Consider the following 22,854-nt stretch of genomic DNA (forward strand, 5'->3'; position numbering starts at 1 on the left):
TTGCATGTCTGTTTTTTCTTTGTTGCGCTTCCTGAGTTTTTTTAAGGGGGTTAAGCGGGCTAAGGACAGTTTGTTTGCTGGAGCTCTAAAGTCCCTTGAGGCAAATTTGGGCTTTATAAATAAAATTGACTTGCCTTAAATTATGCCTGATACATTCAGTTTTTGTTGACACTGTCATAGAGGCGTTAACTAAATAACATGTTTTAGCAATAAGGTCATAGTTAGTGGTGGTGTAGTACAGAACAGCATTATACTCAGAAGCTAATATATCTAATATTATGCTTCATATACCACATTTAACTATGACCTCAGCAATAAACATAATTGAATGCAAATATTTACAACAATCAGTAAAAGATAGGATTAATGGCTGCTGTATTTGAATTGCAAAACATTGTAGAGGTGTACCTATTAAAGTGACCACTGAATGTTACGTTATTCAAACAGTTTCATAAATATTGTTGCGATCTTATTTTAATTGTGAAATTGATTCATACTAAATATTAAATTAAAACTCATTCATTATACAGCTTGGCCTCCACTTGAAACACCTATTTTGGGCTGAATTTTAATAGCTGTCACATGACACCTACCTGTATGCAGTCAGGTACACCTGTGCTGTCCATGCGACTGGCCACATTGACTGTGTTTCCCCAGATATCATACTGAGGCTTCCGAGCACCAATAACCCCAGCTACCACCGGTCCAATGTTCAGACCTGGGAATTAAAAAAGCATCAACGAAGCTGCTACTGTTTCCTGTTTACCATATTAGAGAGAACTTTAATGTGACTTCCAAACATTTGAATCTGGCTCACCTATCTTCATCTGGAAGTTGTTGAAGGAATGCTCGTTGATGTACTTCATCTGCTCCCTCAGTCTCATGGCGTAGTCGGCCAGTGCAATAATGTGTGAGCGGCCCTCTCTGTCGTAGGTGGAGTCATTGAGACCGGACGCGGCCATGTAGGTGGAGCCGATGGTCTTGATCTTCTCTAGCTGCCTGTACTTCTCTTCACTGATGATCTGAGAACAGATGGTGATTACGTTTGTGCAACTTAAACATTTCTTTTTTTTAAATAAGCTGCAAGCAAAAGGCCAAAGTGAAGCTTGACAAACATGCCTTTAACAAACTTTACCTCGTCAAAGTCAGCGATGATCTCGTTGAGCAGCCGGAGACACTCCACTCCCTCGTTGTTGGCCTCCAGCTCCACGTAGAATTCGGAGAAATTGCTGATGGAGGCGAACATGACGGCCACACACTCACAGGACTGGTAGTACAGCTCGTCGTTACGCCGCTCACGCGCCAGAAAATGAGCGGCTACGTCCTTAGGCAGAATATTATGGAGGAGGCGACGATTGTAGGCTTGCAGTTCCTCCATCTCCTCCTTCTCCTCTGTGGCCTGGGAATAAAGGTTGTTTATAAACGCTGTGATAAAATGTCTGGCAGGGTCGAGGTGTAGAAAAGATTGCAGGTATTCTATCAGAAGACATTAATAAACTCTGAGACAGCTCAATCATCTTCTCCAGCTTTTGCAGGATTATGAAGAGATTCTGTTTGCAGTTCACGCGGTCAGATGACGCCCACTAGTGGACGCTAAACATACCTGTAGTTTCCACAGGAAGTCGAGGCGTGCGGTGGATTCGACCTGCTGGGCGTGCAGGTACAGTGCCAGGACGAATACTGTGAGGATCACTGGAGTCATGACCCTCAGGGACACTTTGGTCACAACAAATGGGCTGCAAAGTGACAAACACATGGTCACATTAATGTAAAAAAGAACAGCTTTAAAATGAGAGAATAGGACATAAAAAACTGAATGTAATCTTACCACTGGTTTGAAGTTTCATTGAAACTGGACCTAAAAGTAAAAACATAAAAAAACACATTCTGGTCAATACAAATTCACTAAATAACATTTATAATATTAATTTGTGTTTGAGTCTTAATACAAATTTAAATTCTTACCATTGAGCACTAGTTTCATTTAAATCACTTAAGAGGGGGAAAAACAGAACAAATTATGAAACATACAAAATTCTTGACATTTAAGTAAACAATAATTATATATTAAAAGTCATATATATCATAATTGGTGCCAATATATTACTTTAGCTTCAATACTGGTACCAAAACCATACTTTTTTAAGACCTTACTATAGGGAATATAAGAATGTTAAACCGCTTTTCATTTAACTATATATGGTGAGCTGCTCAATGCAGGCTGATAAAAAAGAAAACCCTCTTTTTTTTATAAATAGAGTCTAAAGTTGGAGAAGTTTAGAAGTTTTTTAGATCAGGAAATGCATAAAAAGTGAAAAAGTAAAAACATCAGACCAAGCATTAAATGCCAATACACTTCAGGCCAGGTTTTTAATAAGTATTGAGGTTCAGCTGTATATTCAAAACATGAACAAAAAGCCTGGTTTAATAAATACAACATTATCCCCCCCCCTCCACTCTGCATTCGCATCCACAGCCTGCGACACTTACATGGCATTGGAGGTGACAAAGAGGTCTGCGTTGTCGAATAGTGCTACTTGTGGCCACTCCACCAGCAGCAGGAAGGTGAGCTGGATGAGCAGCATGAGGGCCAGCTTCCCTATGCTGCTGATCTGCAGGAACACCGAGCAGGCCAGCAGCGTCAGCAGCACACTGTAGCTGAAATACTGGAGAGCGGGCGTCACAAAGAGGTATTATCGACAATAGATCTCAGAAAAAACACAAATGCAAATGTGACATTTTCCTTTTTATGAAAAGGTTTCGACACAAAAAACAGTGAAGTGGTGACAGAACAATGGACTCACCTCGGGAAAAGGGCAGGAGGGGCCTTGGTTAGGACAGATCTCTAGACCCCCTTCCATGGACACATTCAAGCTGCGGATCAAACAGGGCGTCACCAGCGCCGCGGTGGTGTTCAGCTTCTCGGCAACACATTGTGCCAAGCTCTTGGTGTCACAGGCAAACTGCAATGAAGCCACACACACAAATAATCAGCATGTTTTTAAAAACATATATGGATATTCTGTCTGCCTGTGTCTTTAATTTTACCATATTAACAAAGGCAGAGATGAAAACGAGGATTATGGTAAATACTCCAACCAGGGTGCTGTTGGTGCGAGACTGGACAATCTTCTTTGAAACAGTCTGCATGGCAGCTGGAAAGAGCTACAAGAAGCCAGGAGAGGAAAAAAATGAATGATTTAGACATTAAACATAAAGTGAATGACATATAAGCAGAATATATGTTTGTGTGTTTTAGAAAATTTGTGCTACCTTGATGCAAGAATATATGGCACAAATAAAAAGGATGTTGGCGAGAATGACGAAGATACTGACGTAGATTCCCAGCATGACCGGGGTGCTGCAAGGGAGGAAAAAAGAAACATTCTTAGAGAAACATTTAGGATGCTTTCACATCACAGCTGTCAATAAATTGTTTTGGATCGTGACTGTGTTAGAGCAGATTTATATTTTTAGCATGAATCAAAAAAGCTTATATTATATTTATACATCTGCTGATGAAATTTTAAGATTGTGTACTTTTTCTACACAAGTAATTAACTGTGTTTCTATGCATCATTTGCTAAAAGGTGAAAGAAGTTAGAAAAGAGAAACAGCAACATTTCACCTGTAATATTATGAAACAAGACAAATAAGTATGAGGTGTTGTTGCAGTCTATTTCTTTTCAAAGAGTTTATTATGAGAATGAATTGTCCAAACACAGAGGCTTCACAAAATGCAGTGATTTGGTTTCACTACTTAGGGCGAAAGTCACCAAAATGGTCTAATGAGCTACCTTTTTAAGCTCTTGGTTCATTTTGAATAAGTCAGTGTGAACAAAAAGGACTTCATAGTTGTATTTCTTTACTCAGTACAGCCCAAATTAATTAACTACAAGTGTGAAAAGCAACCTTAAAAACACACAGTACATACTCGAGGATCCACAGTATGTGAATGTTTGAAGTACTCACTGTGGAAAGATAACAATCTGTATGAAGGATATGAAGCAGAATACTAGCAGAGTACACGCAACATAGCCGCCAAAACGATCGTCCACCTTCTTGGAATACTGCAACAGGAAACAGCAGAAGAAGAGAGTCAGATATGAGCAGCAGCAGCCCGTTTCCCTCCTCCAAACATGAATTATATTTGGTAATGATAATTACAGCTGGGCAATAATTCAATATGACAATTTATCGTCCTTCCATGGAACTGTATCGTGATGAAATCATAAGTATCTTGTCTCATTGTGCTTGTATTGTATAATTGTCATTGAGCACCCCCTTGAAAACGAGATGGTACATCCCAAGGGTCTATTCCTAATAAACATTTCCATATATATCGAGATATCGTGATTGTAAATACTCATACACCAACTAAAATTCCTCAGTTAAATCAAACTATTGTCTTAATCTGATTAGTATGTATTTGTGTGCATGCATGTAAACACAGTATGTATGTATTGCTGTCAAATTGCATTATTTTATATATAATTTCTATTTCTTTATCTACCATTTAACTTGAAACTTGTTTGTTTTGCACTAAAGTACTTAACAAAAATACACAGTACTTTTCATTTGACAAGTATTTCATTGACACAGGACTAAAATGGTTAATGCTATATTGTGATATATATCGTTATCGAGATATGAAATTAACTATTTCAGGATAAAGGATTTGGGGAATATTGCCCTGCCCTATAATCACAGGTCTTATTTTGAACCTTTTTCTCCAGGCTGGACGTCTGGAAGGTGAGCAGGAACTTCTTCACGTGGTCTTTTCTTAGCTGGTCAATGCTGCGAGCGTCAATGGCTCTCCCCAGAAATTCATCCACCTCGTCCTCCGGGTTCATGGCCTCCTGAACACAACGGCTGCAGAAAGATAAATGTTGTTAATGAAACCAAGTCAAGCAGTGACTTGTTACAACAACAACAACAACAACAACAACAACAGCAGTACTCACTTGTCTTTACTGGAGGTCTCATCAATCCCCTGAAGAAGAAAGAGACACAAAATATGACTCTCCCCAGAAAAAGCAGCAGCCTGGCTTTAGCAACAAGACGGAAGTGATTTGGTGTTGAGTCTCACCATTTGTCTGAAGACTTTGGAGTCTTTGGTCCTGGAGAAGGTTCTGTCGGGGACCCAGCGAGGCATCAGACCCTCATTAGAGTTGGCTCTCGTCCGCTGCATCCTAGCCATCACTGCCTTCTCCTCCTTCTGCTCGGAGGGAAGAACATGAAGGCTTGACCAACTGTTCTCACACAACACGGTCAATGACAATATGATTGAATAAATAAACTAGAAGAGTTATTTTATTTTTATTTTTTACGCCCACAAGGGGAAGCGTAGCGTTAAGTCGGGACCTAGAAGGAATTCTTATTTCACAGATCTGTCCACGCTCTCTGTCCAGATTAATGGCGTCTTCACCGTTCTTTATGTAACAGTCACTCCGTGTGTCACCGTTGACCTGCACCTCAACACCACTACATTAATGCTTCTGGACTCCTTAGTTACTCAGTGGGGATTGTATCAGTTCGGGCTCAATTAGCCTCCAATAGGTAGCTTTAATCGATGTTTCAATTCATTAACAATTTGTTGTATATAGAAATTTAAAGGAATTAAATTCTAAGAATAAAGAAAAATAACTTGACAGAATGAAATGAATGTGTGAGGATATTAAATGCAACTGAAATTTAAACTCGGCAATCGTGTTTGTGTTTACATGTATGTTCATGAAGGATTTGCTGTGTTAAATTAGTTGTTATAATCAAAAACATGAAATGAGGGTAAACACATTGTTGAAATTGAAATGTAGCATGATGACTTGATTTAATTTAATGTTTTCCCTTGAAAGATTAGTTTGTCACATATTCGTATTTCAAATATGTGCAGTGAAATGCAGGGGTGGCGTCTTCAAAGTATCTGCTAAAAGGCTAATGTGCAATAATAATAATAGAAATAATATACATAATAATTCAAATCAGAGGATGAGGGAAAAGGAAATACAAAGAGAAACATTTCAAAGCAAAGCAGTTATAAAAAATATATGAAATGTAAGTTTAAAACTGCATCATTTTATTAAAGCACCTATTATATATTTTGTTTGTATTATGTTTTTGTGCACTGACCCGTTTCTCGCTGCAGCCGAGAACCAAGAAGGTCTCAATGCTGTTCTCCTTCAGATACGCGTTCCTCTCACCTCCAAAACCTGGTTCCACCTCATAGTCTCCGTTAAGATACTGCAAGGTGGCCTTAGTGATGTGGATCCGCCTACAGAAAGACATGGGGTTTATACATTTTTTTGTTAAATGCAGATCTTGGGGATTCCAGATATTCTTCTGAACATACCTAACAGCTAGATAATTACCATAAAACAGAGGTTAGCAACTTTATTTTTGTGCTATTTGAATACAGAAATATCTTTGTATTATCTGTGTATTTACTTCTGAATACGTCACAAACATATTACATTATACAAGAGCTTAAGTGAACCCATTTAACTTTATTGGTTATAAAGAATCATACTAAAGCCTCTTTGTAAACATGTTTTAATAATAAATATATATGTATACAAATTCTGTTAATAGCTGTTGTACACTGTTATGGTTTTTGTAATATGTAAAACTGTGCACATGTGTGTAAACCTGTGTTTTTTTCCTCTCACCCTGCTTTGCCTCCCGCCTCCATGTGATTGGCCAGCGTGACATCGTTTGACCACACGTCAAACTGCCACTTCCTGAGTCCCAGCACGCCGCAGTGCACTCGCCCACTGTGAATCCCAACGCGCATGTTCACGTTGACCCCCGTCACCTCGCGCACCAGCCTGCAGACACACGAACACAGAAATCAGTGTCTCCTCTGGGACAAAAAACCCCCAAAACAAACACACACATATATGCAAAACACTGTTTCCACTCACGAGATCGCCTCAATCATGTCGACGCCCATCTCCACACAGCAGTGGGCGTGGTCGGCCCGGGGTTCAGGCAGCCCGGACACACAGTAGTAACAATCACCCAAAATTTTTATACGTAGACAGTGATTCTCCTGAGAAAGAGAGGAGACAAGATCAGAATGAGGTTTACAAATGTCCAAAAGGTATCTGAGGTAAAAAAAAATATATATATATTATTTTGGCAGCTGTCATATCTCTCAGGTGAGAATGATGCGACAGCCAGGATTAGCTTATGTTATTAAAATCTGTATCTCTAAAGCTATGTCCTGAAACGTCAAACTAGTCCTTTAAGAAAAAACACAACAGACATAGGGTTAAGGTCGCTGTGGATCCTTACCGATGCCAGCTTGTCGAAGCGGGCAAAGAGTTCGTTGAGGGTCATGACCAGCTCCTGAGCCGTGCACTGAGATGCCAGGCTGGTGAAACCCTCGATGTCTGCAAACAGAATACTGAGGACGAGATAAAAGAGGAAGAAAGAAGAACATCAGGGTCTGGTGTTGAAGTTTAAGCATTAGCATCTGTGCTATAATGAATATTTCCGGCCCTACAAAGCAGCTGCACCATATTGCAGCATGTTACCATCGGGGCTGCTGACCTTGATGGAGGCAGGAAGTTTGACCTTAAACTCTTCTGAAGGAGATATTTACCAGTGTGTGTGTGTGTGTGTGTGTGTGTGTGTGTGTGTGTGTGTGTGTGTGTGTGTGTGTGTGTGTGTGTGTGTGTGTGTGTGTGTGTGTGTGTGTGTGTGAGTGTGAGAGGGACTGTGTGTTTGCTCAATGCTGTAATTGAATGTGTGCCGAAGCTCTCCATCTTTGGGGATTATCTTATCTTGGCTGCTGGTGATTAAGTATTCCCTCACTAGTGTTAATTAGCCTCCGCTCTGCCAAACCACTCTACCCTCTTATGACTCTGTGAGCGGGCGTGTGTGTGTGTGTGTGTGTGTGCAAATGTTATGTGAATCATTCTCACGAATTTGGGGAAAGAGTGTGTGTTGTGTTTTATTTCCTGGAATTAAGGGAACTATTTTTATGTTTTGAGGACCACATGGTTGTACTTAAAGGGTATCTTACACAAAAAAAAATCACCCAATACGGAAAAACAAAGGTTGATAGTCAGAAGGCAGTTGAAATTTGAATTATTGGGTAAATCATTAAAAACAGCACTGAGGCCAAGCGTCCCGGCTGACCTGACATTGTCGTGTTTCTGGATATAGATTTTATGGAACATCATGTCTTCCTTCTTGGCATTGATGTCAGCCTTCATCTCCATGGCAACGTGCCTTGGCAACACTGAAAGCAACAGACGTTCCTGGAAAAACACACACATACACGCAAAAAAAAGAAACAAAATGCAGATTGTGTCATTCACAATTTTATTGTCTATGTGCAATGTGTCAAGGGAGTGTGTGGTTTTACTTTAATGACAAGGCAACATGTTAACGTTTAAGACTTACACGCACAGCCCCTCTCCATAAAAACAATAACAAATACAGAATTTGATGACTTTGTGATGTAGCGTGGGATCATGGGAGTTGTTCCCAGATGAAAACCTATCTGCCGTGACTCAGAAATCTTTGTGGCAGATGAGGTGATGTTTTATTCATGTTACGATTAGTCACGTTTGCTCACGGTTATTTCATTCTAATAAAATAATAGTTACCGTTAGCTAACGTAGCGTTAATTTGGATGTAGATGAGTCAACTACCTATACAGCTACTCTAACCTAATACAGTGAATTTAATCGTGGTGTAGCCCAGCGCTGTTATCCGTGGTCAAAACAAGTATACAAAAAAAATAACTTAAAGAGCGTGATGAACGTTGTGTATTATGCATCTGTGTGCAGGCCTACCTGTTGCTGATTCTCCCTCTGTAGGTGTAGCCTGGCCTGGATGTATCCTCTGGTCTCCTGGAAGGCTTGTCTCTGGGAGACCTCAGCGGGGTAGTGGGTACAGATACCGATGATATTAGTGCACAGGAAGATCAGGACATTAGCGCTCACCTGGAGAGACGAGAGAGGAGGGAGGGGAGGGAGAGGTGGTCAAGCTTAAGATATGAGGAAGAAAGGAGGATATGGCTAATCCTGTGAGGCGTTGGAGGGAGAGAATGAATCACGATTTAAGCATAAATAGGCAGGTGTGAAGCAAAATAGATCAGTGACAGTACTTTCTCATCAGACTAGACACATTTCTCATGTACTCAGTCATTACTAAGAGAGAAAACACACAGGATGTGCACATTTAAATTGTGTAAATAAATATTTTTATTTGATTGAATGTGTATTTCACCTTCGATCATAATAAAAACTGGTGGTGATGCTGACAGAGATCACAATAGATATACAATTCATCTCAAGTGCTGGTCTTTACCGGAAAATCTGTACATAAAAGAAACATAAGAACATTAACTGGTGACTCACTTTTATTGCGACATAATTCCTAATCTTTTCAAAATGTTTCTGTTCCCTTTCTTTCTCGAGAAACTCAAGACAAACTGTATGTGAAGAAAGGCCCCTTCACGCTGTGTGTTTTGGGCTGTCTGAGAAAAAAAGTTGACAATTGTGAGAGAAACCTGGTAAAATATTTGGTCACAATTTTGTATACGTTTTAGGGGGGGGAAAAACGTTATCTTGCATATGTTTGTATATTTACACGGTAGCGCTATAATTCACCACACACGTCATTGAAAAATCAGTCTGATAAAAAGACTTCTACCGAGACTTTATTGGACCCTCTTGCACAGTGTGAGGTGTAATAAACACACACTATCGCTGTGTTGACTCTAAAGGGCCTTTAAACAACGTCAACATAATAAGACGACACTGTATTCAAGAGATGTTTTCAGCTGTAAATCAGTTACTGAAGTGAAAACAAAAACATGTTTATTCAAATATTTGTATCACGACTTTCTGTAAATGTGACATATTATTCACATTCTTTGAAACAAACCGGTTTGATTTTTGTTTTGCTGTACACAAATATTTGTAATTAATCTATTGAACTCACAATACTCAATGATTACATTGAGATGTGCACCAGAATGAAGCCCAGAGATAATAGACCCTGTATCAAACACCAATAAGAAACAGAACGGATAGAAGCCTTAATTCAAATAGGGTTTGAATTAACTTGATAAGTTTACAATGTGAATCTCCTTTTGAATCTTTATATATTGTTTCTTTTCTCGAGTATTTATGATCAATACTAATACAGAATGCCTCCAGAACCTTTGACACACTGACATCTCCTGGGTGAAAATGGAAACACAGTAAAGGCCTAGAGGTTACTATCATAATCAGAATGATTTAATAAAGTTAATAGAAAAAATAAAAGTATTTTCACCACACTAAAACAAAATGCATATATTAGCTCACTTATTTGGGTCAAAGGTGCCATAAGAACAAATTCCTTGTGAAAGACATCCAGAGAAACATCTTGACTTTCTTTTTTGACTGATAAGCTACAAATGTTGCCAATATGTAACAATTACAATATTTACCTTTATTTACATGTGAATTTAAGGTTCTAGCTGCCAACTGTTTTCTTATTCTTCTCTGTAGTGATACTGTACATCATCTATCTTATACAGTGAATCAGAAAGGTTTATATGGAGAGAACTGTTGCTATGTTTGTTGTAAATATAAATAATAAAGAAAACATAGTAAAACCTCTGATATAAAGAAATCCTGAAATCTTGAAACCACCCTGTGGTGTTCAGAGGATGAGGCACGGAAGGACTACACTTGTTGTTGTAAATAAGATATTCAAATATATTTGTTTCATTTAATGTAGCCAGAGCATTATTTTAAAACATTGACTAGACAGTTGAACTACTTAGGTGTCCATTATCAGTAATTAATGGATACCCTGCAGCCAATCAGGATCAAGTAATCACCCAGACAATGGTATAATGGGAATACAATGGCTACTAAATGAATAATGAGAATAGCAAAAGATGATAAATATGCATGTAGAATATAAACAGATGCGTAATGGAAAGATGAGTTCAAAAAGAAAGCAAACAAGGCGTAAGGGTGAAAAATAGACCAACGACAGACTGGACAACACAGATAAAGTGAAAGACTGACGGATGTTGAGGAAGGAAATAAGTGAGAAGGAGCAGGATGAGGAAGGAAAAAGACAATGTGAGCATGACAACAGTAAAAAGAGTGTGAGTGAGTGAGATCTGCAGAGAGAGAGAGAGAGCGAGCGAGAGAGAGAGAGCAGGACAGATATGGGCCACAGTGACATTAGGCAGATGGCTCAGAGCGCTCAGCTCTGTTTACATTACTCTCACTGATCAAGCAAAAAAAAAAAACAGCCATGAGACAAAAGTGAAACCTGCAGCAGGATGTGTGTTTACAGGTGAATGCCTCTTGTCCGTCCACATGTGTGTGTGCGGTTGAAGACTTTAACGTGTGTTATCGCGACAGCTATTGTAAGTATTTATCGCTGGAGAGTTCACTTGAAGCGGTACGTTGTCACACGCTGTGCGTCTGAGCTCACAGGCTCAAACTAATTGCTTGCTTTTCTCAAGAGGCCAAGGGCTAGTGGGTTTACAGAGTACACAGTAAGGTCCAGTGTTTACGCAGCAGCACTCCACCTTTAGTAGCTCTGCCCGGCAGCGTTTACCTGCTACCTGTGCACGCCCTGCCACGCTCCCAGTGCAGGGACGCTGCACCTGCTCCCATGTGCTCAACAACACACTCATTTATCTAAACTCGTGACCTTTCACCTTATCCTGCACGGCCTTTTTCTGTGCTGTTTTTTTTTTGTTCCGCACGGTTATAATCTAACCACTATGCATGATGATCTGCAATGCTCAGTCTCTGTCAGGTGGAGTTCATGACTTAGTTACCAATATGATTACGGCCAACTAAAAGGATTACGTTTGGTTTATGGAGACAAATATAAAACAGGAATTGAACGTCACGTCACTGGAACATCACATAGTTTGTTTGTTTGTTTGTTTTTTTGCTGCAAAAGCAGTCGTCATTTCCCCTCTGGGTGACATGATGGATGTGGCCAGCCAGTCTGTGGAGAGGACCTCAGCCTAATCCCGGGATATCAAAATGGCTTTATGTAAGAGCTGCTCTGATCTAGACAGGACGGGCGAAACTGCAGTACACACAACATAGATTAAAATGTATTTGCTCCACAACAAAAAGCCCCCAAACAGCTTAGTGAGGATATGCAGGCCGAATCAATAAATGATCAACATGGCTCCGTGGATGCATTGCTCAATAAATGACCACCTCTGTGCTTAACAAGAATGTCCGCCTAACTATCTTAATGGGTAAGTAATTGCAGATTTATTCTCATACAGGCGCTAAAGGAAAAGTCAGGGAAGTTGTTGCAATTCATCCTGGAGGTGACATGAAGGTTTGTACAAAATTTCCCAGCCATCCAGTCAAAACCACAAATGTAAACCTCATGTTGGTGCAATAAAAAAAAGTCAAGGATTACCAAAGTCAGTAAGACTCATCCTCTGGGGATCATGAATGCATGTACAGCTTTTCAGGGAAATCCCCCAGAGTTGAGATATTTCAGTCTGAAACAAAGCGGTGGACCGACTGACCGTTTAACAATTCCAGAAACATGGCGACTGGTGGTGTGAGAAGAAAATACAGATGTCGAAACAAAGAAGTGGCAAATGCAGCCGACAACACTCGACCTTCCCTCCACATCCAAACACAACACCCGTCACCACTCTACACCTCATGACTCCCCTCTAAAGAATCCCCTCTCAGAGTTAGACGAGCAGGCGGGAGTGAGAGTTGCGCTAATGGAACATTCAGAAACTTTATTTATAACTTTTCTCCTCCTTTATGATAGATTTAGCACAGCAGCCATTTACTTTAGCAGGAAGTCTCTGGTCCTGACTGCGAGTCTATAAACATTGACTTCTAAGGCCATCAGACTGGGAAAGAGTGTTCTTTAAGGAGGAGAGAGCAGAGGAGAGAATGTGGATACATGGGGCATTTAACAGCATCCTAATGTACCTGAATAAGGTTATTTAAAGCAGCTATAATTAATAGTTTTATATAAACAGTGGATCACATGGCTACGTCTATATGAAAGAGGTTGTAAACCGATGAACCAACAGATAATTATCACAAAACTCTGCAGCTTCCTTCAGCTCTACAAAGGTTTATGCATATCTTAGCTTATTGTTTTGGTTTTCTGGCACTTAACTTTTGTTGTTTACGCTCATTGCTCTCATGGCATCATCGGTTTTTTTTAGCCACGACAGGCAGCTGTTTCGAGTGACAGAGTTAAAAGAAATATTATATAATAATATTAGACTTACATTCACCAAATGGCCACAAACTAAACTCCAAATGCGTAAAAAATCTGTTATTGCAGGTTAAAGGGCCAATATAAAGAAAAACTGATAGAAAAAAATACAGTCTGTGTGTGCAGTGAAGTAATTAAACAAGCCTCTCCAAAACAGACAGTAGGATGTGACTGATGATCAGCACTCACAAGCCAATTCCATTTCAAACCAAACAATCTTAATCAAACTGGCAGAGGTGTCTGGATAGTACACAGTTCTTCTTGCAGAATGTCAGCCGACTGTCTCTTTCCTTTTTTCCCCCAGCATGTTCACACAGCAGTAGGTGACCTGACCTCTTCTTTAATCCCTTCATCCTGGTTTCCATCCCGTTTAACAGTACTCAGCCAACACCCAGCACTGATCACAGGAAGGTGTGCTTGTGTGCGTACATATATGCAAATGTGAAAAATAAGCAGGTAAAGGAAGATATTAACATTTACACCTGATAACTAGTATCCCTGCTGTACCCCTTCATTTACTCAGACCCTTTACAAGTAAGTTGACAGAATGAAAAGTTCAGAAGCTTAAAAATGAAATTAATCTGCAGACCAGAAGCTCTGCAATTAACACTTTAAATACCTTCAATCAGATACATTTTACCCAGACACATGCTTTGTCTCTTCAATCATTCGGCCAGTCAGTTTAGAAGTTGTTGATATGCAAAAAATGCAAGTATAATATTCACCTCCTGACTTAATATTCCTGTCAAAGAGCTCATTTTGAGGCCAGCGGTTATTATAGACCTCTTATGCGTGGAAGAAGATGGAGATGTGATGATGATTTTATATAAAACTCAGTGTTGTTGAAGAGTCTCTCTCTCTCTCTCTCTCTCTCTCTCTCTCTCTCCTTCTTCTTTCTCAGTCTTGTGAAAAGGTTCTGCTTAGTGTTGGCCCGAGACTCACACCCACGGAGACTGTGAATTATCGGAGATGGCAGCGCTGCTTTCACTTAGCAACTATCACCCACATTCCACAGCCTCCCTCCAAAGACCTGCAGTCCCTGACCCAGGTTCAGGGAAGGTGCAGCGCAGGGACCAGCTGAGGAGGTTGGGGGGGGGTAGTCGGTGAGTAGATGACCAGACTGTATAAGGGGAGAATGTTGCACCTTTATTCTGTTCTTATGAAAAGTACAGAGGAGGAATGGTGGGATAGAGTTTTTCCACCGATAAGCCGTCGTTTGCTTCAGTATAAAAAAGCTAAGACAACATAATGGTGGATCTTCTTTACGACCGTATTGCAGAATCTCTGCATGAAAGTGTCTTTTTTCTAACAGTCTCATTAAACTGACATACCAGAGTCAGAACGTGCTATATTCTCAGTGTGTTCCGACTCAGGTTTGCCATTTACCAACACATTGTTTTCACTAGCAATGTAAAACTGAGACTTTATTTCAATCATCATATACACACAAGTACGTATGTAAAATTTGACCTCTGCTTTTAACCCATGCTTAAAATTAAGGAGAAGTGGGAGCAGTCAACTTGAGGAGGTTTTGCTTAAAGGCACCTAGACATGGAAGCTGCAACTGCAAACCTTCTGGTTATCAGATGTATAAAATCATACAATATAATATAATATATAAATCCTCACATATAAAATATCAGAGTTAACAGAGCCAAAATCCCAAACAATCAATTCCCAGAAAGGATTTGCTCTTGTGCAACACATATTCAGAAGACATGGATATTAAGAGACAATATTGTTTTAGTATTGAGCTAGTTAAGATAACTAACTAATGTGTCTGTCAAACCAAATACAATCTGAGGTGACATACGCGGGGGTTGATGGAGTCTAAACTTCCTCAAATCCACCAAGGAGAGGAACAGAGTCATTAACTTTAATCCAGGACCGGTTTACACACAGGGGATGTGCTAGGGTTATGGGGATGTAACAAACCAATGTAGTTCCCTAATGATAATAGCACTTGATTAGTAAGCTAGTTAGTCAGACATGCTAACGTTTCAGCTAACATGTTGCTGTTTATTTGATAAAAAATCATTGTTTTTTTAAAATAGAAAGGCCACATGACATAAAAAAAAAAAAAATGCAGAAAAATAAAAACATTTGCCCTGGCTCTAGTTTTGCGAAGTTAAGTGCGTCTTCTCCACCTCCCACTCCCACCTGTTGTTGAATAAATCGTCTACAGTAACTGACAGTTAATAGACATCACTCTCTATTACGTTGAGATAGACATTGTAAATCAGCAACATCTTTCATGCCTTATTTGCTAGCGTTCGTTCGCTCGATCCCTGTATGTAAGGAATAAGTGCTACAAAAGCCCAAGGCACAACATTAACCATGACTAGCTTTAAATCCACAAAACCAGCCTGAAAATGATGAAAGTCTGAAGCAATTGCATGAGAGTTAACAGAACACAGTTCAATAGTTGTCGGACACTCGTCAGGGCTGGCCTACGCTACGCTATAATTGGCCAGTCTGCATTAGTTTGACAGGATTTAGCGATGGGTCAATTAATCAACTAATCCTTTTGAGAACTGCTTGCTTGGATCCGTCTTGGACTACTGGAGTCACTTAAATACGTTGAGAACAATATTTCATGCTCACATGAAAAAAAAAAAGAAAAAAATCATTTTCCAGAGAGAGAACAAGACGCTAAATTTACAAGACCTTCTCCCAGAGGGAGCAGAGACTGATGGGATATTGTTGTTGAAGTGGTGCCAACGAGAGTGCAAGTCAGAGCTCATCGGCCTTAGAGGAGCATCTGGAACTCTTTAGAACATCTGTGTTGTATCAGGCTCTGTAAAAAACACACTCCAGCACCCCGAAACACAATGACGGTGCTTAACTTGTGACAAAAACACAAGTGTCTCCCCCGTAGGTTGGCCCTTATCTTTTCATTGAGAGCGTCTGTTATTTATTTCCATATTCTTTCAATTCATTTATTTTCTCCTCCCCTCCTCCCGCTCTGACTCGCACTCCCTGTCACTTTTAGCCTTTGTGAAAGAGTCTGTGTGTGTGTGTGTGTGTGTGTGTGTGTGTGTGTGTGTGTGTGTGTGTGTGTGTGTGTGTGTGTGTGTGTGTGTGTGTGTGTGTGTGTGTGTGTGTGTGTGTGTGCTTGTGCCAGGCAGCTGCCGGGTTTGTGTACTCAGCCTGAGCCTCATGTCTACACACAGCTCTCACTGCCCTTATCTAAAATGACCAGAACCACATCAACAGATAAAAGAGTCGAGCCCCGCCCGCTCACTCCACCGGGTGGTCTGTTCTCTGTCTGGAGGTGAGCGTCGACCGGCTGCAGCTAGCTGAGGCGCACACAAACACACACACACACACACACACACACACACACACACACACACACACACACACACACACACACACACACACAGACTACAATCAAACATTTGTGTCTTACAGCCGATAAACGTCACATAAAAAAAACAAGTCTTTTTTTAAAGTCTTTTATGCTTCAGATGAAAAGCTATTTTTGGAGCACAATCACCTGTACAGTCTTGTCATTTCTGTCATTTGTGATGAACAGCAGGGAAGGTTGTTGTCCTTTCTCAGGAAATCATTTTCCAGGACAACATCAATGAAACGGTTTACAGGTATTCATGGTTTCCAAAATCTGTCATCATTGTGACTGACATGAAGCAGTGTCATTTCAACAAAACTGTTGGATTTACCAGTTGTTTAGTTTTTTCAATTTCACTTATATTTTGTTTCCATCACAGCCAACAGCAAGTCTATTTTATTCGTATCTTATTTATACTTAAAATGTAAATGCAGACAGTGTGTGGATCCCCACCAAAGATATTTACATGAAATGTTGACTTGTGTAAATATCACAGATATATGTTTCAGAAAAAGATTTCTCTTTCACATGGACAGATTGGGACAAAGTCCAGTCCACACACCCTTGTTTCTATGTTTCTATCTATTTCCGGTAAAGAAATAAACAAAAGAGAAGGTTAACATGGAAACTTTTCATCACACTGCTCTGATCTGTGTCCCAAAACACCCTTCATTCATTATTTCCTGTTAAATACCTTCAATAGAATGACAGATTACTCTATAATGAGCAGTTAATTGAGATTTAGCATTGTGTGACTTTTAGTGTGTGATTCGGACCGAACCTTGATCTCACATTTCACTTTTTGTAGATCCAGAAATAATTTACACATACAATTGTTTATATAGTAGACAGTAAAACATCTTGATTTTTTTTTAAAAACCAAAAAAGCAATTTACTGTGGAGTACATTAGCTGATTGAAACTTTCAATCCATGTATTTTTTTGTGTATTTATGTACCAAGGAAAAACATGGTTTTTTTAAGCTTAAAAAAACCACACTGGCACTGTAACTCTGTTCCCCTGTCACCACTTGTATTTGGGAAGAAACTTTTTTTTTTCCCTATCAACATAAAAGTATGACTCCAGAAATAGTTATATTTGTCGGCTTTTCTGCATTTCCTGTTTTAGACATTTAGAGGCTGTGCACGGAAACACAATATCATAAACCTTAAATAAATAATGTACATCGTTGTCTGGAACAATCACTTGTAGTGTAGAGCCAGTTATCCTGAACAATCTGACCATGTTCAAACTCCTTTTCCCTCTGTCATGTTTCTGTAAACATGCTGGGGGTTCTAACACTGAAAACTACACACCAGAAACATTTCTACTGGCAACCAGGCGGGTGTGACTTCTGTGGAGAGAGTGTGACTATTAAAACTATTTTGGCATTGTAGTTGCAAAAGTTGCAGCAAAATCTGCATACATAAGAAGGAAAACCTATTTTTTTGTCACAATATCAACACGTTTTTTCTGGAAAGCATGAGACCCCTGCAACGACGCTGAGCCTTACGTGCTGTGGACAGACAACAGGTTCAGGGATAACGGCTGTGATAAAACAAAAAGCCTCTTAGAGGAGTTATGTCAACATTAGATGAATGTAAAGGAGCTGTAATTAGCAATAAAATCAGTTATCTGTGCCAGAAAAAGAAACTCGTATAAATAAGAGGACCATACAAGGTCAATTACTCAAGCCAGAGAGCTTTCTTTATAGTCGTCGAGGCCTAAAAACACATCCTGCACTGAAGCTAAAGACATGCACAGTCATAGCGAGCCGACCAGAGATAAGCTTCTCTGAACGACACAACTGACAAACAACATCCTGTGAATCTCTCCCTCTCGACTCCACAGCACCTCCACTCATATGACCTCTTCTCTGTCATCGCCATGTTTAATTATGGACTGTCTCATTTCGACAGCGGGTGGGGGGGTGGGGGTATGGGGGGCAGATCACGAATCTATCCAAGTAGCCAAGGAAGATGTCTAGAAAGCTCGGACCCCTCCGACATCGAGGTCCTCCAGCTGCCAGATTATAAGAGGGAGAAAGTGAACAGCAGAAATCAATTTTGACCTGATTTCTTTTTTCTTTTCTTTTATTTTTTTTACTTGAAGCAACGGTTACCAAACTGTACACCAGCAGGCTGAACTGGGTCTGCTGGCTGCTTGAGTGGTAGCTGTTTCCATGGCAACCGTTGGACCAACTGAACACAAGCACTGAGGGAGACACTTAGCAATGCTGTTTATTCCCCCATCATTCTCAGAAGTGATGCCGAACCGATAATTCATTTTCCAGCGATCTTATTGGTCCACGGATTGGCGGTGGTGGTATGGGTGTCTTGAGAGTGTTTGTGTGTGTGTGTGTGTGTGTGTGTGTGTGTGTGTGTGTGTGTGTGTGTGTGTGTGTGTGTGTGTGTGTGTGTGTGTGTGTGTGTCTGTGTGTGTCTGTGTGTGTATGTATAAATCTGTATCAATTGCATCTTCATACAAGTGAAAACAGCCTGTTACAAACAAGTGAAATATATTGATATGTAGAAACAATTACACATTCAAGGATCACATCACATTCAGGTGAATCAATGTTTAAATTGTGATGCACTAAAACCTCTCTGGAGCCTTTGAATAAACCTGTGGTGTGTGTGTTTGTGTGGGTTTGTGTGTGAGCGATCCCATCAGTCAGCACCCATCCTGGTCGTGAGCAGAGCGTACATGTGACAGGTACCCTCGTTAAAATGCTGCTGCCGCGTTAAACACAAATTATTTATCAAGGAGGCCGAGGAAAAAGGACTGCGTGGGGAGAATATCGGATTCTCCTCCGATCACACCAGCTCGCTGCCGCCTCCTCCTTCACTTACACTGGGTGTCTCATTCTATAGCTGCAGCTTTGCAGAGGTGATCGTCATCACACGCTGACACGTCTTCCACTGGGAACCAAGTACTACCATCTTGATGCACAATGCACACAAGGTTATTCCAGCACCGGGAGCTGCTGTGAAACTGTGAACGGCTGATACAGTTCTGATTAAAATGCCTTTTTTCTTTTTACTTCTATTTTTAGAAATTTTAGAATAGAGTAAACAGCCATTTGGAAAGTTTGACGTGGGACCATAGTGGACTGAGCGCATTACTACATAAGCGGCACATTGTTGTTTAAACGCTGTTCCCTTATCTTATCTGCTGAATAAAAAGAATAAACTTTAAACACTTAGCGGGAGCTTGACATGGAGACTCGTGAAACATATTGACTGTCCCCTGAGCCAGAGTTCACGTAGAGCCTGATTTGCCCTCTATGCTGTTTAATGGGTTTTTCAGGGGCTTTACCCACCATATCTGATGTGGTTAAGGATCAAAGGTCCATCCCAAAAAGCATTAGCTTAGGCTTCATTAGCGTGCAGCAGATAAAGATAAAGAAATCAATGTCGTATCTGTGAATATACAGTATTAGCCTTCGGGGTATGTGAAAACCGAAGGCCCATGTGTATGCTGAGAAAAAAGGGTTAGAGTGACCTGCCTGTTGCTCTGACGCAGACTCTGATAAGACTGTCCCATGTGACGCAACAGTTAGCAGAAACGCCAAGGGCTGGGTATTTTTAGGAACCAGTCTTTGACCTTTCACAGCACTTATGTCAACAACATCCACACAACAATGCTTGTCGTCAGGGGCAATGAAGCAAATAACGCCGGGGTGAAGAATGTACAATCGTGAGGAGTTTCATTGACGGACGTATCGGCAGTGATCGACGTGCATGAAAAGAATGGCGTGTAAGAGTGGCGTGTATAAAAAAAACTTCTCTAATCCTGGACAGGAGCGCCCACATTGTCAGTATTCACATTCAAACAGACACCCACACGTTCAGGCAGGACAATAGTTTTGTGATGTTACTTCTCAAAGAAGAACAAACAAGCAGCAATTCTGACAAACATTCAATAGAGCCTTGAGGGGAAGGTGACAACCACAACAAAGCATGGGATGGTGCGTGTGAGTGTGTGTTTGTTTGCTTCTGTGTGTGTGTTGATGGGTGGGACATGCACATGTGTATGTACTGCTAGGGCTAATTTATTTGCAGCTGAAGGATCTGAGGATCACAGACATGTCCACACCCAAAAAAACATGGAGAAACAGCAGAGTGAAGCTCACATGCAACAAGTCGTCTCCATTACAAAACCACTTTTACATGCGTTTGTTTTTAAATCAGTCCTGCGTAAAACAAGCTGGTTCTAACTCTCTTTTATATACTGTAGTTTATGGTGTGAGCGTGTTCAGTAAGACGCTGAGAGTGAAGCTAAGAACAGACACTCGTTTCTACTGTACGCAGCTGTAAAAACAGACATGCCAGACAACGCCAAGAGCAATACAGCTCAGGGAACAACCAGATGGCCTGCATGTGTTTTGAAAGGTTTTGAAGGGGTTTAAAAGCCATAACTTTCAAGAGACGAACATTAAATACTTACGAGCCAGACAGACTATTGAGATGTCTGCAGGAGCCTCAGTTTACTCTGGTCTTATGTGACATTAATAACTAGAATAACAGTCTGGTGGTTGTGTGCGAGTCTCCCTGACCAGTCAAGTAGCAGTTTACATCCATGTCTGTCCAAAATGTCTTCACATCATAATTTTATCCGTTTCCCAAAATTTGAAGACATTCCCTCTGGAGTTCCTGATATATCCCGTTCATAAGAGTCTAAAAGAGCAACGGATGTCAAACACACAGTAATGGAAAGAGAGAATTGCTTGATTATATTATGGTATATTGTGGCCAAGAAAATATGATTTTTAGAAAGTTCTATTAAGTAAACAGTTCTATTTCCAAGTTATATTCATTTTGGATGTCTTGAAATTTGGTTGATCTTCTTTTGTGTTTTACAGAGTGAGAATGCATGGCAATAAATGAATTAATGGCCTGTCAAGCCATTCTGTCATGATTTTTTATTGTTTTTATTGTGGTCTTCCATGTCTCTGATTTGGAGCATTGTGCTAAACACTGTAATTTAACATCACAGGTCAAAATGTCAGTTCACATAGATACAGAAAGTGTGTATGGCTTCACTCTTTAATCAAGTTGAAATCTCTTTAACAGCATTTACCAGTATGTTTTACAAATAAAGATAATGTGAAGGCCTTTCATCTCTACAGCTCCTGACTTGGCTTTACATTTAAACTATATCAGCAACAATCATAATTTCAGTTTGTAAATAAACCTTTAACCTATTCATACATACGGTTGTTTGACGGTCATAAGTTCAGTTTATCTGCGTCATCAGGAGTGAGCGAGTGTGCTTTGATCAGATCTGATTGGAGGCAAATGGGCAACATAATCAAATGTACATGATCGTCTTTTAACAAACGAACCTCCCACGGAAGACCAGTGAAATAAGGTCAGAATTGTCAGAGAATGATACAAATATATGGATAATAAAACGGATAATCTCTCATGTTATGTGACCAAAATCCTGGTCCTGGATCCTCAGATCTCAGGCATTTCTGCTCGTACATGAACTATGAGTTTAAAATAAATTTGATAAAATACACAATTTTGGGGAAACGGCATTCAGAAACCGCACATAGTTGGTCACCGATTTAACTCAGCAATCCACCCAGCGCATGAAACTACAGCCTGATACACAAATAAGATAAATCTAATTAACGTCATGGATGATAAATGAATCAGCTACTCTCACTTTCAGAAAACAACATGCACCCATGACTGAGGAGAAACCCAGCCCAACTACACAGGCTCCCTTTCAATCCCCCGTTCAAATCTGCGTTTGCAACGAAAAGACAGAAAAGAAGATGTGCATTTTACATCGTCCCTCAATACACCACCTCATCGTTATCTCTAAGCATCAGCAGCAATATAAACCCAGTGTGGTTAATGAGTTATCGGAGAAAGAGGAAATACTTGAATACGAGCGCGAAGCAGTGATTGATGATGGCGTTTTACTGTGTCACATATAGTACAAAGGCCACCTCTGGAACAAACAGCATTGCAGGGCCGCAGCTATCTCATGACATTCGTTCACCTAATGATGGCAAACAATGTTGGAGCCTGTGATAGATTGTACTACAGTATATCATGCATGATGTACACAGCAGTTACTGAGTTCCCACGAATCCCTAACCTAGTCCTGTACTTTTATAATCACAATATTATAACAAAGTGGTGTCTTTAAGGGACTTGTTTGGGTTGTTGTTCGGCTAACATGATAATGAGAGGATATGTTACTGAATGCATACCTTACTATAAAGGCAGAGACATA

General features: G+C 40.2%; 1 protein-coding gene across 1 annotated transcript in view; it reads right to left on the reverse strand.

The window, feature by feature from the left end:
* Positions 1-22,854, reverse strand: part of LOC129099971 (adenylate cyclase type 6-like) — a 34,774-nt gene that overhangs the window by 3,243 nt on the left and 8,677 nt on the right. Inside the window, 20 exon segments of the mRNA XM_054609438.1 lie at positions 594-718; positions 818-1,022; positions 1,136-1,399; positions 1,604-1,736; positions 1,829-1,858; positions 1,966-1,992; positions 2,491-2,666; positions 2,805-2,963; positions 3,049-3,165; positions 3,274-3,361; positions 3,973-4,070; positions 4,725-4,872; positions 4,965-4,993; positions 5,090-5,218; positions 6,130-6,271; positions 6,666-6,824; positions 6,921-7,048; positions 7,294-7,405; positions 8,143-8,264; positions 8,805-8,954. Of these exon segments, the coding sequence (XP_054465413.1) occupies positions 594-718; positions 818-1,022; positions 1,136-1,399; positions 1,604-1,736; positions 1,829-1,858; positions 1,966-1,992; positions 2,491-2,666; positions 2,805-2,963; positions 3,049-3,165; positions 3,274-3,361; positions 3,973-4,070; positions 4,725-4,872; positions 4,965-4,993; positions 5,090-5,218; positions 6,130-6,271; positions 6,666-6,824; positions 6,921-7,048; positions 7,294-7,405; positions 8,143-8,264; positions 8,805-8,954 (2,541 nt within the window).

Source organism: Anoplopoma fimbria, chromosome 12, assembly GCF_027596085.1.
Source record: "Anoplopoma fimbria isolate UVic2021 breed Golden Eagle Sablefish chromosome 12, Afim_UVic_2022, whole genome shotgun sequence".
Lineage (NCBI taxonomy): Eukaryota > Metazoa > Chordata > Actinopteri > Perciformes > Anoplopomatidae > Anoplopoma > Anoplopoma fimbria.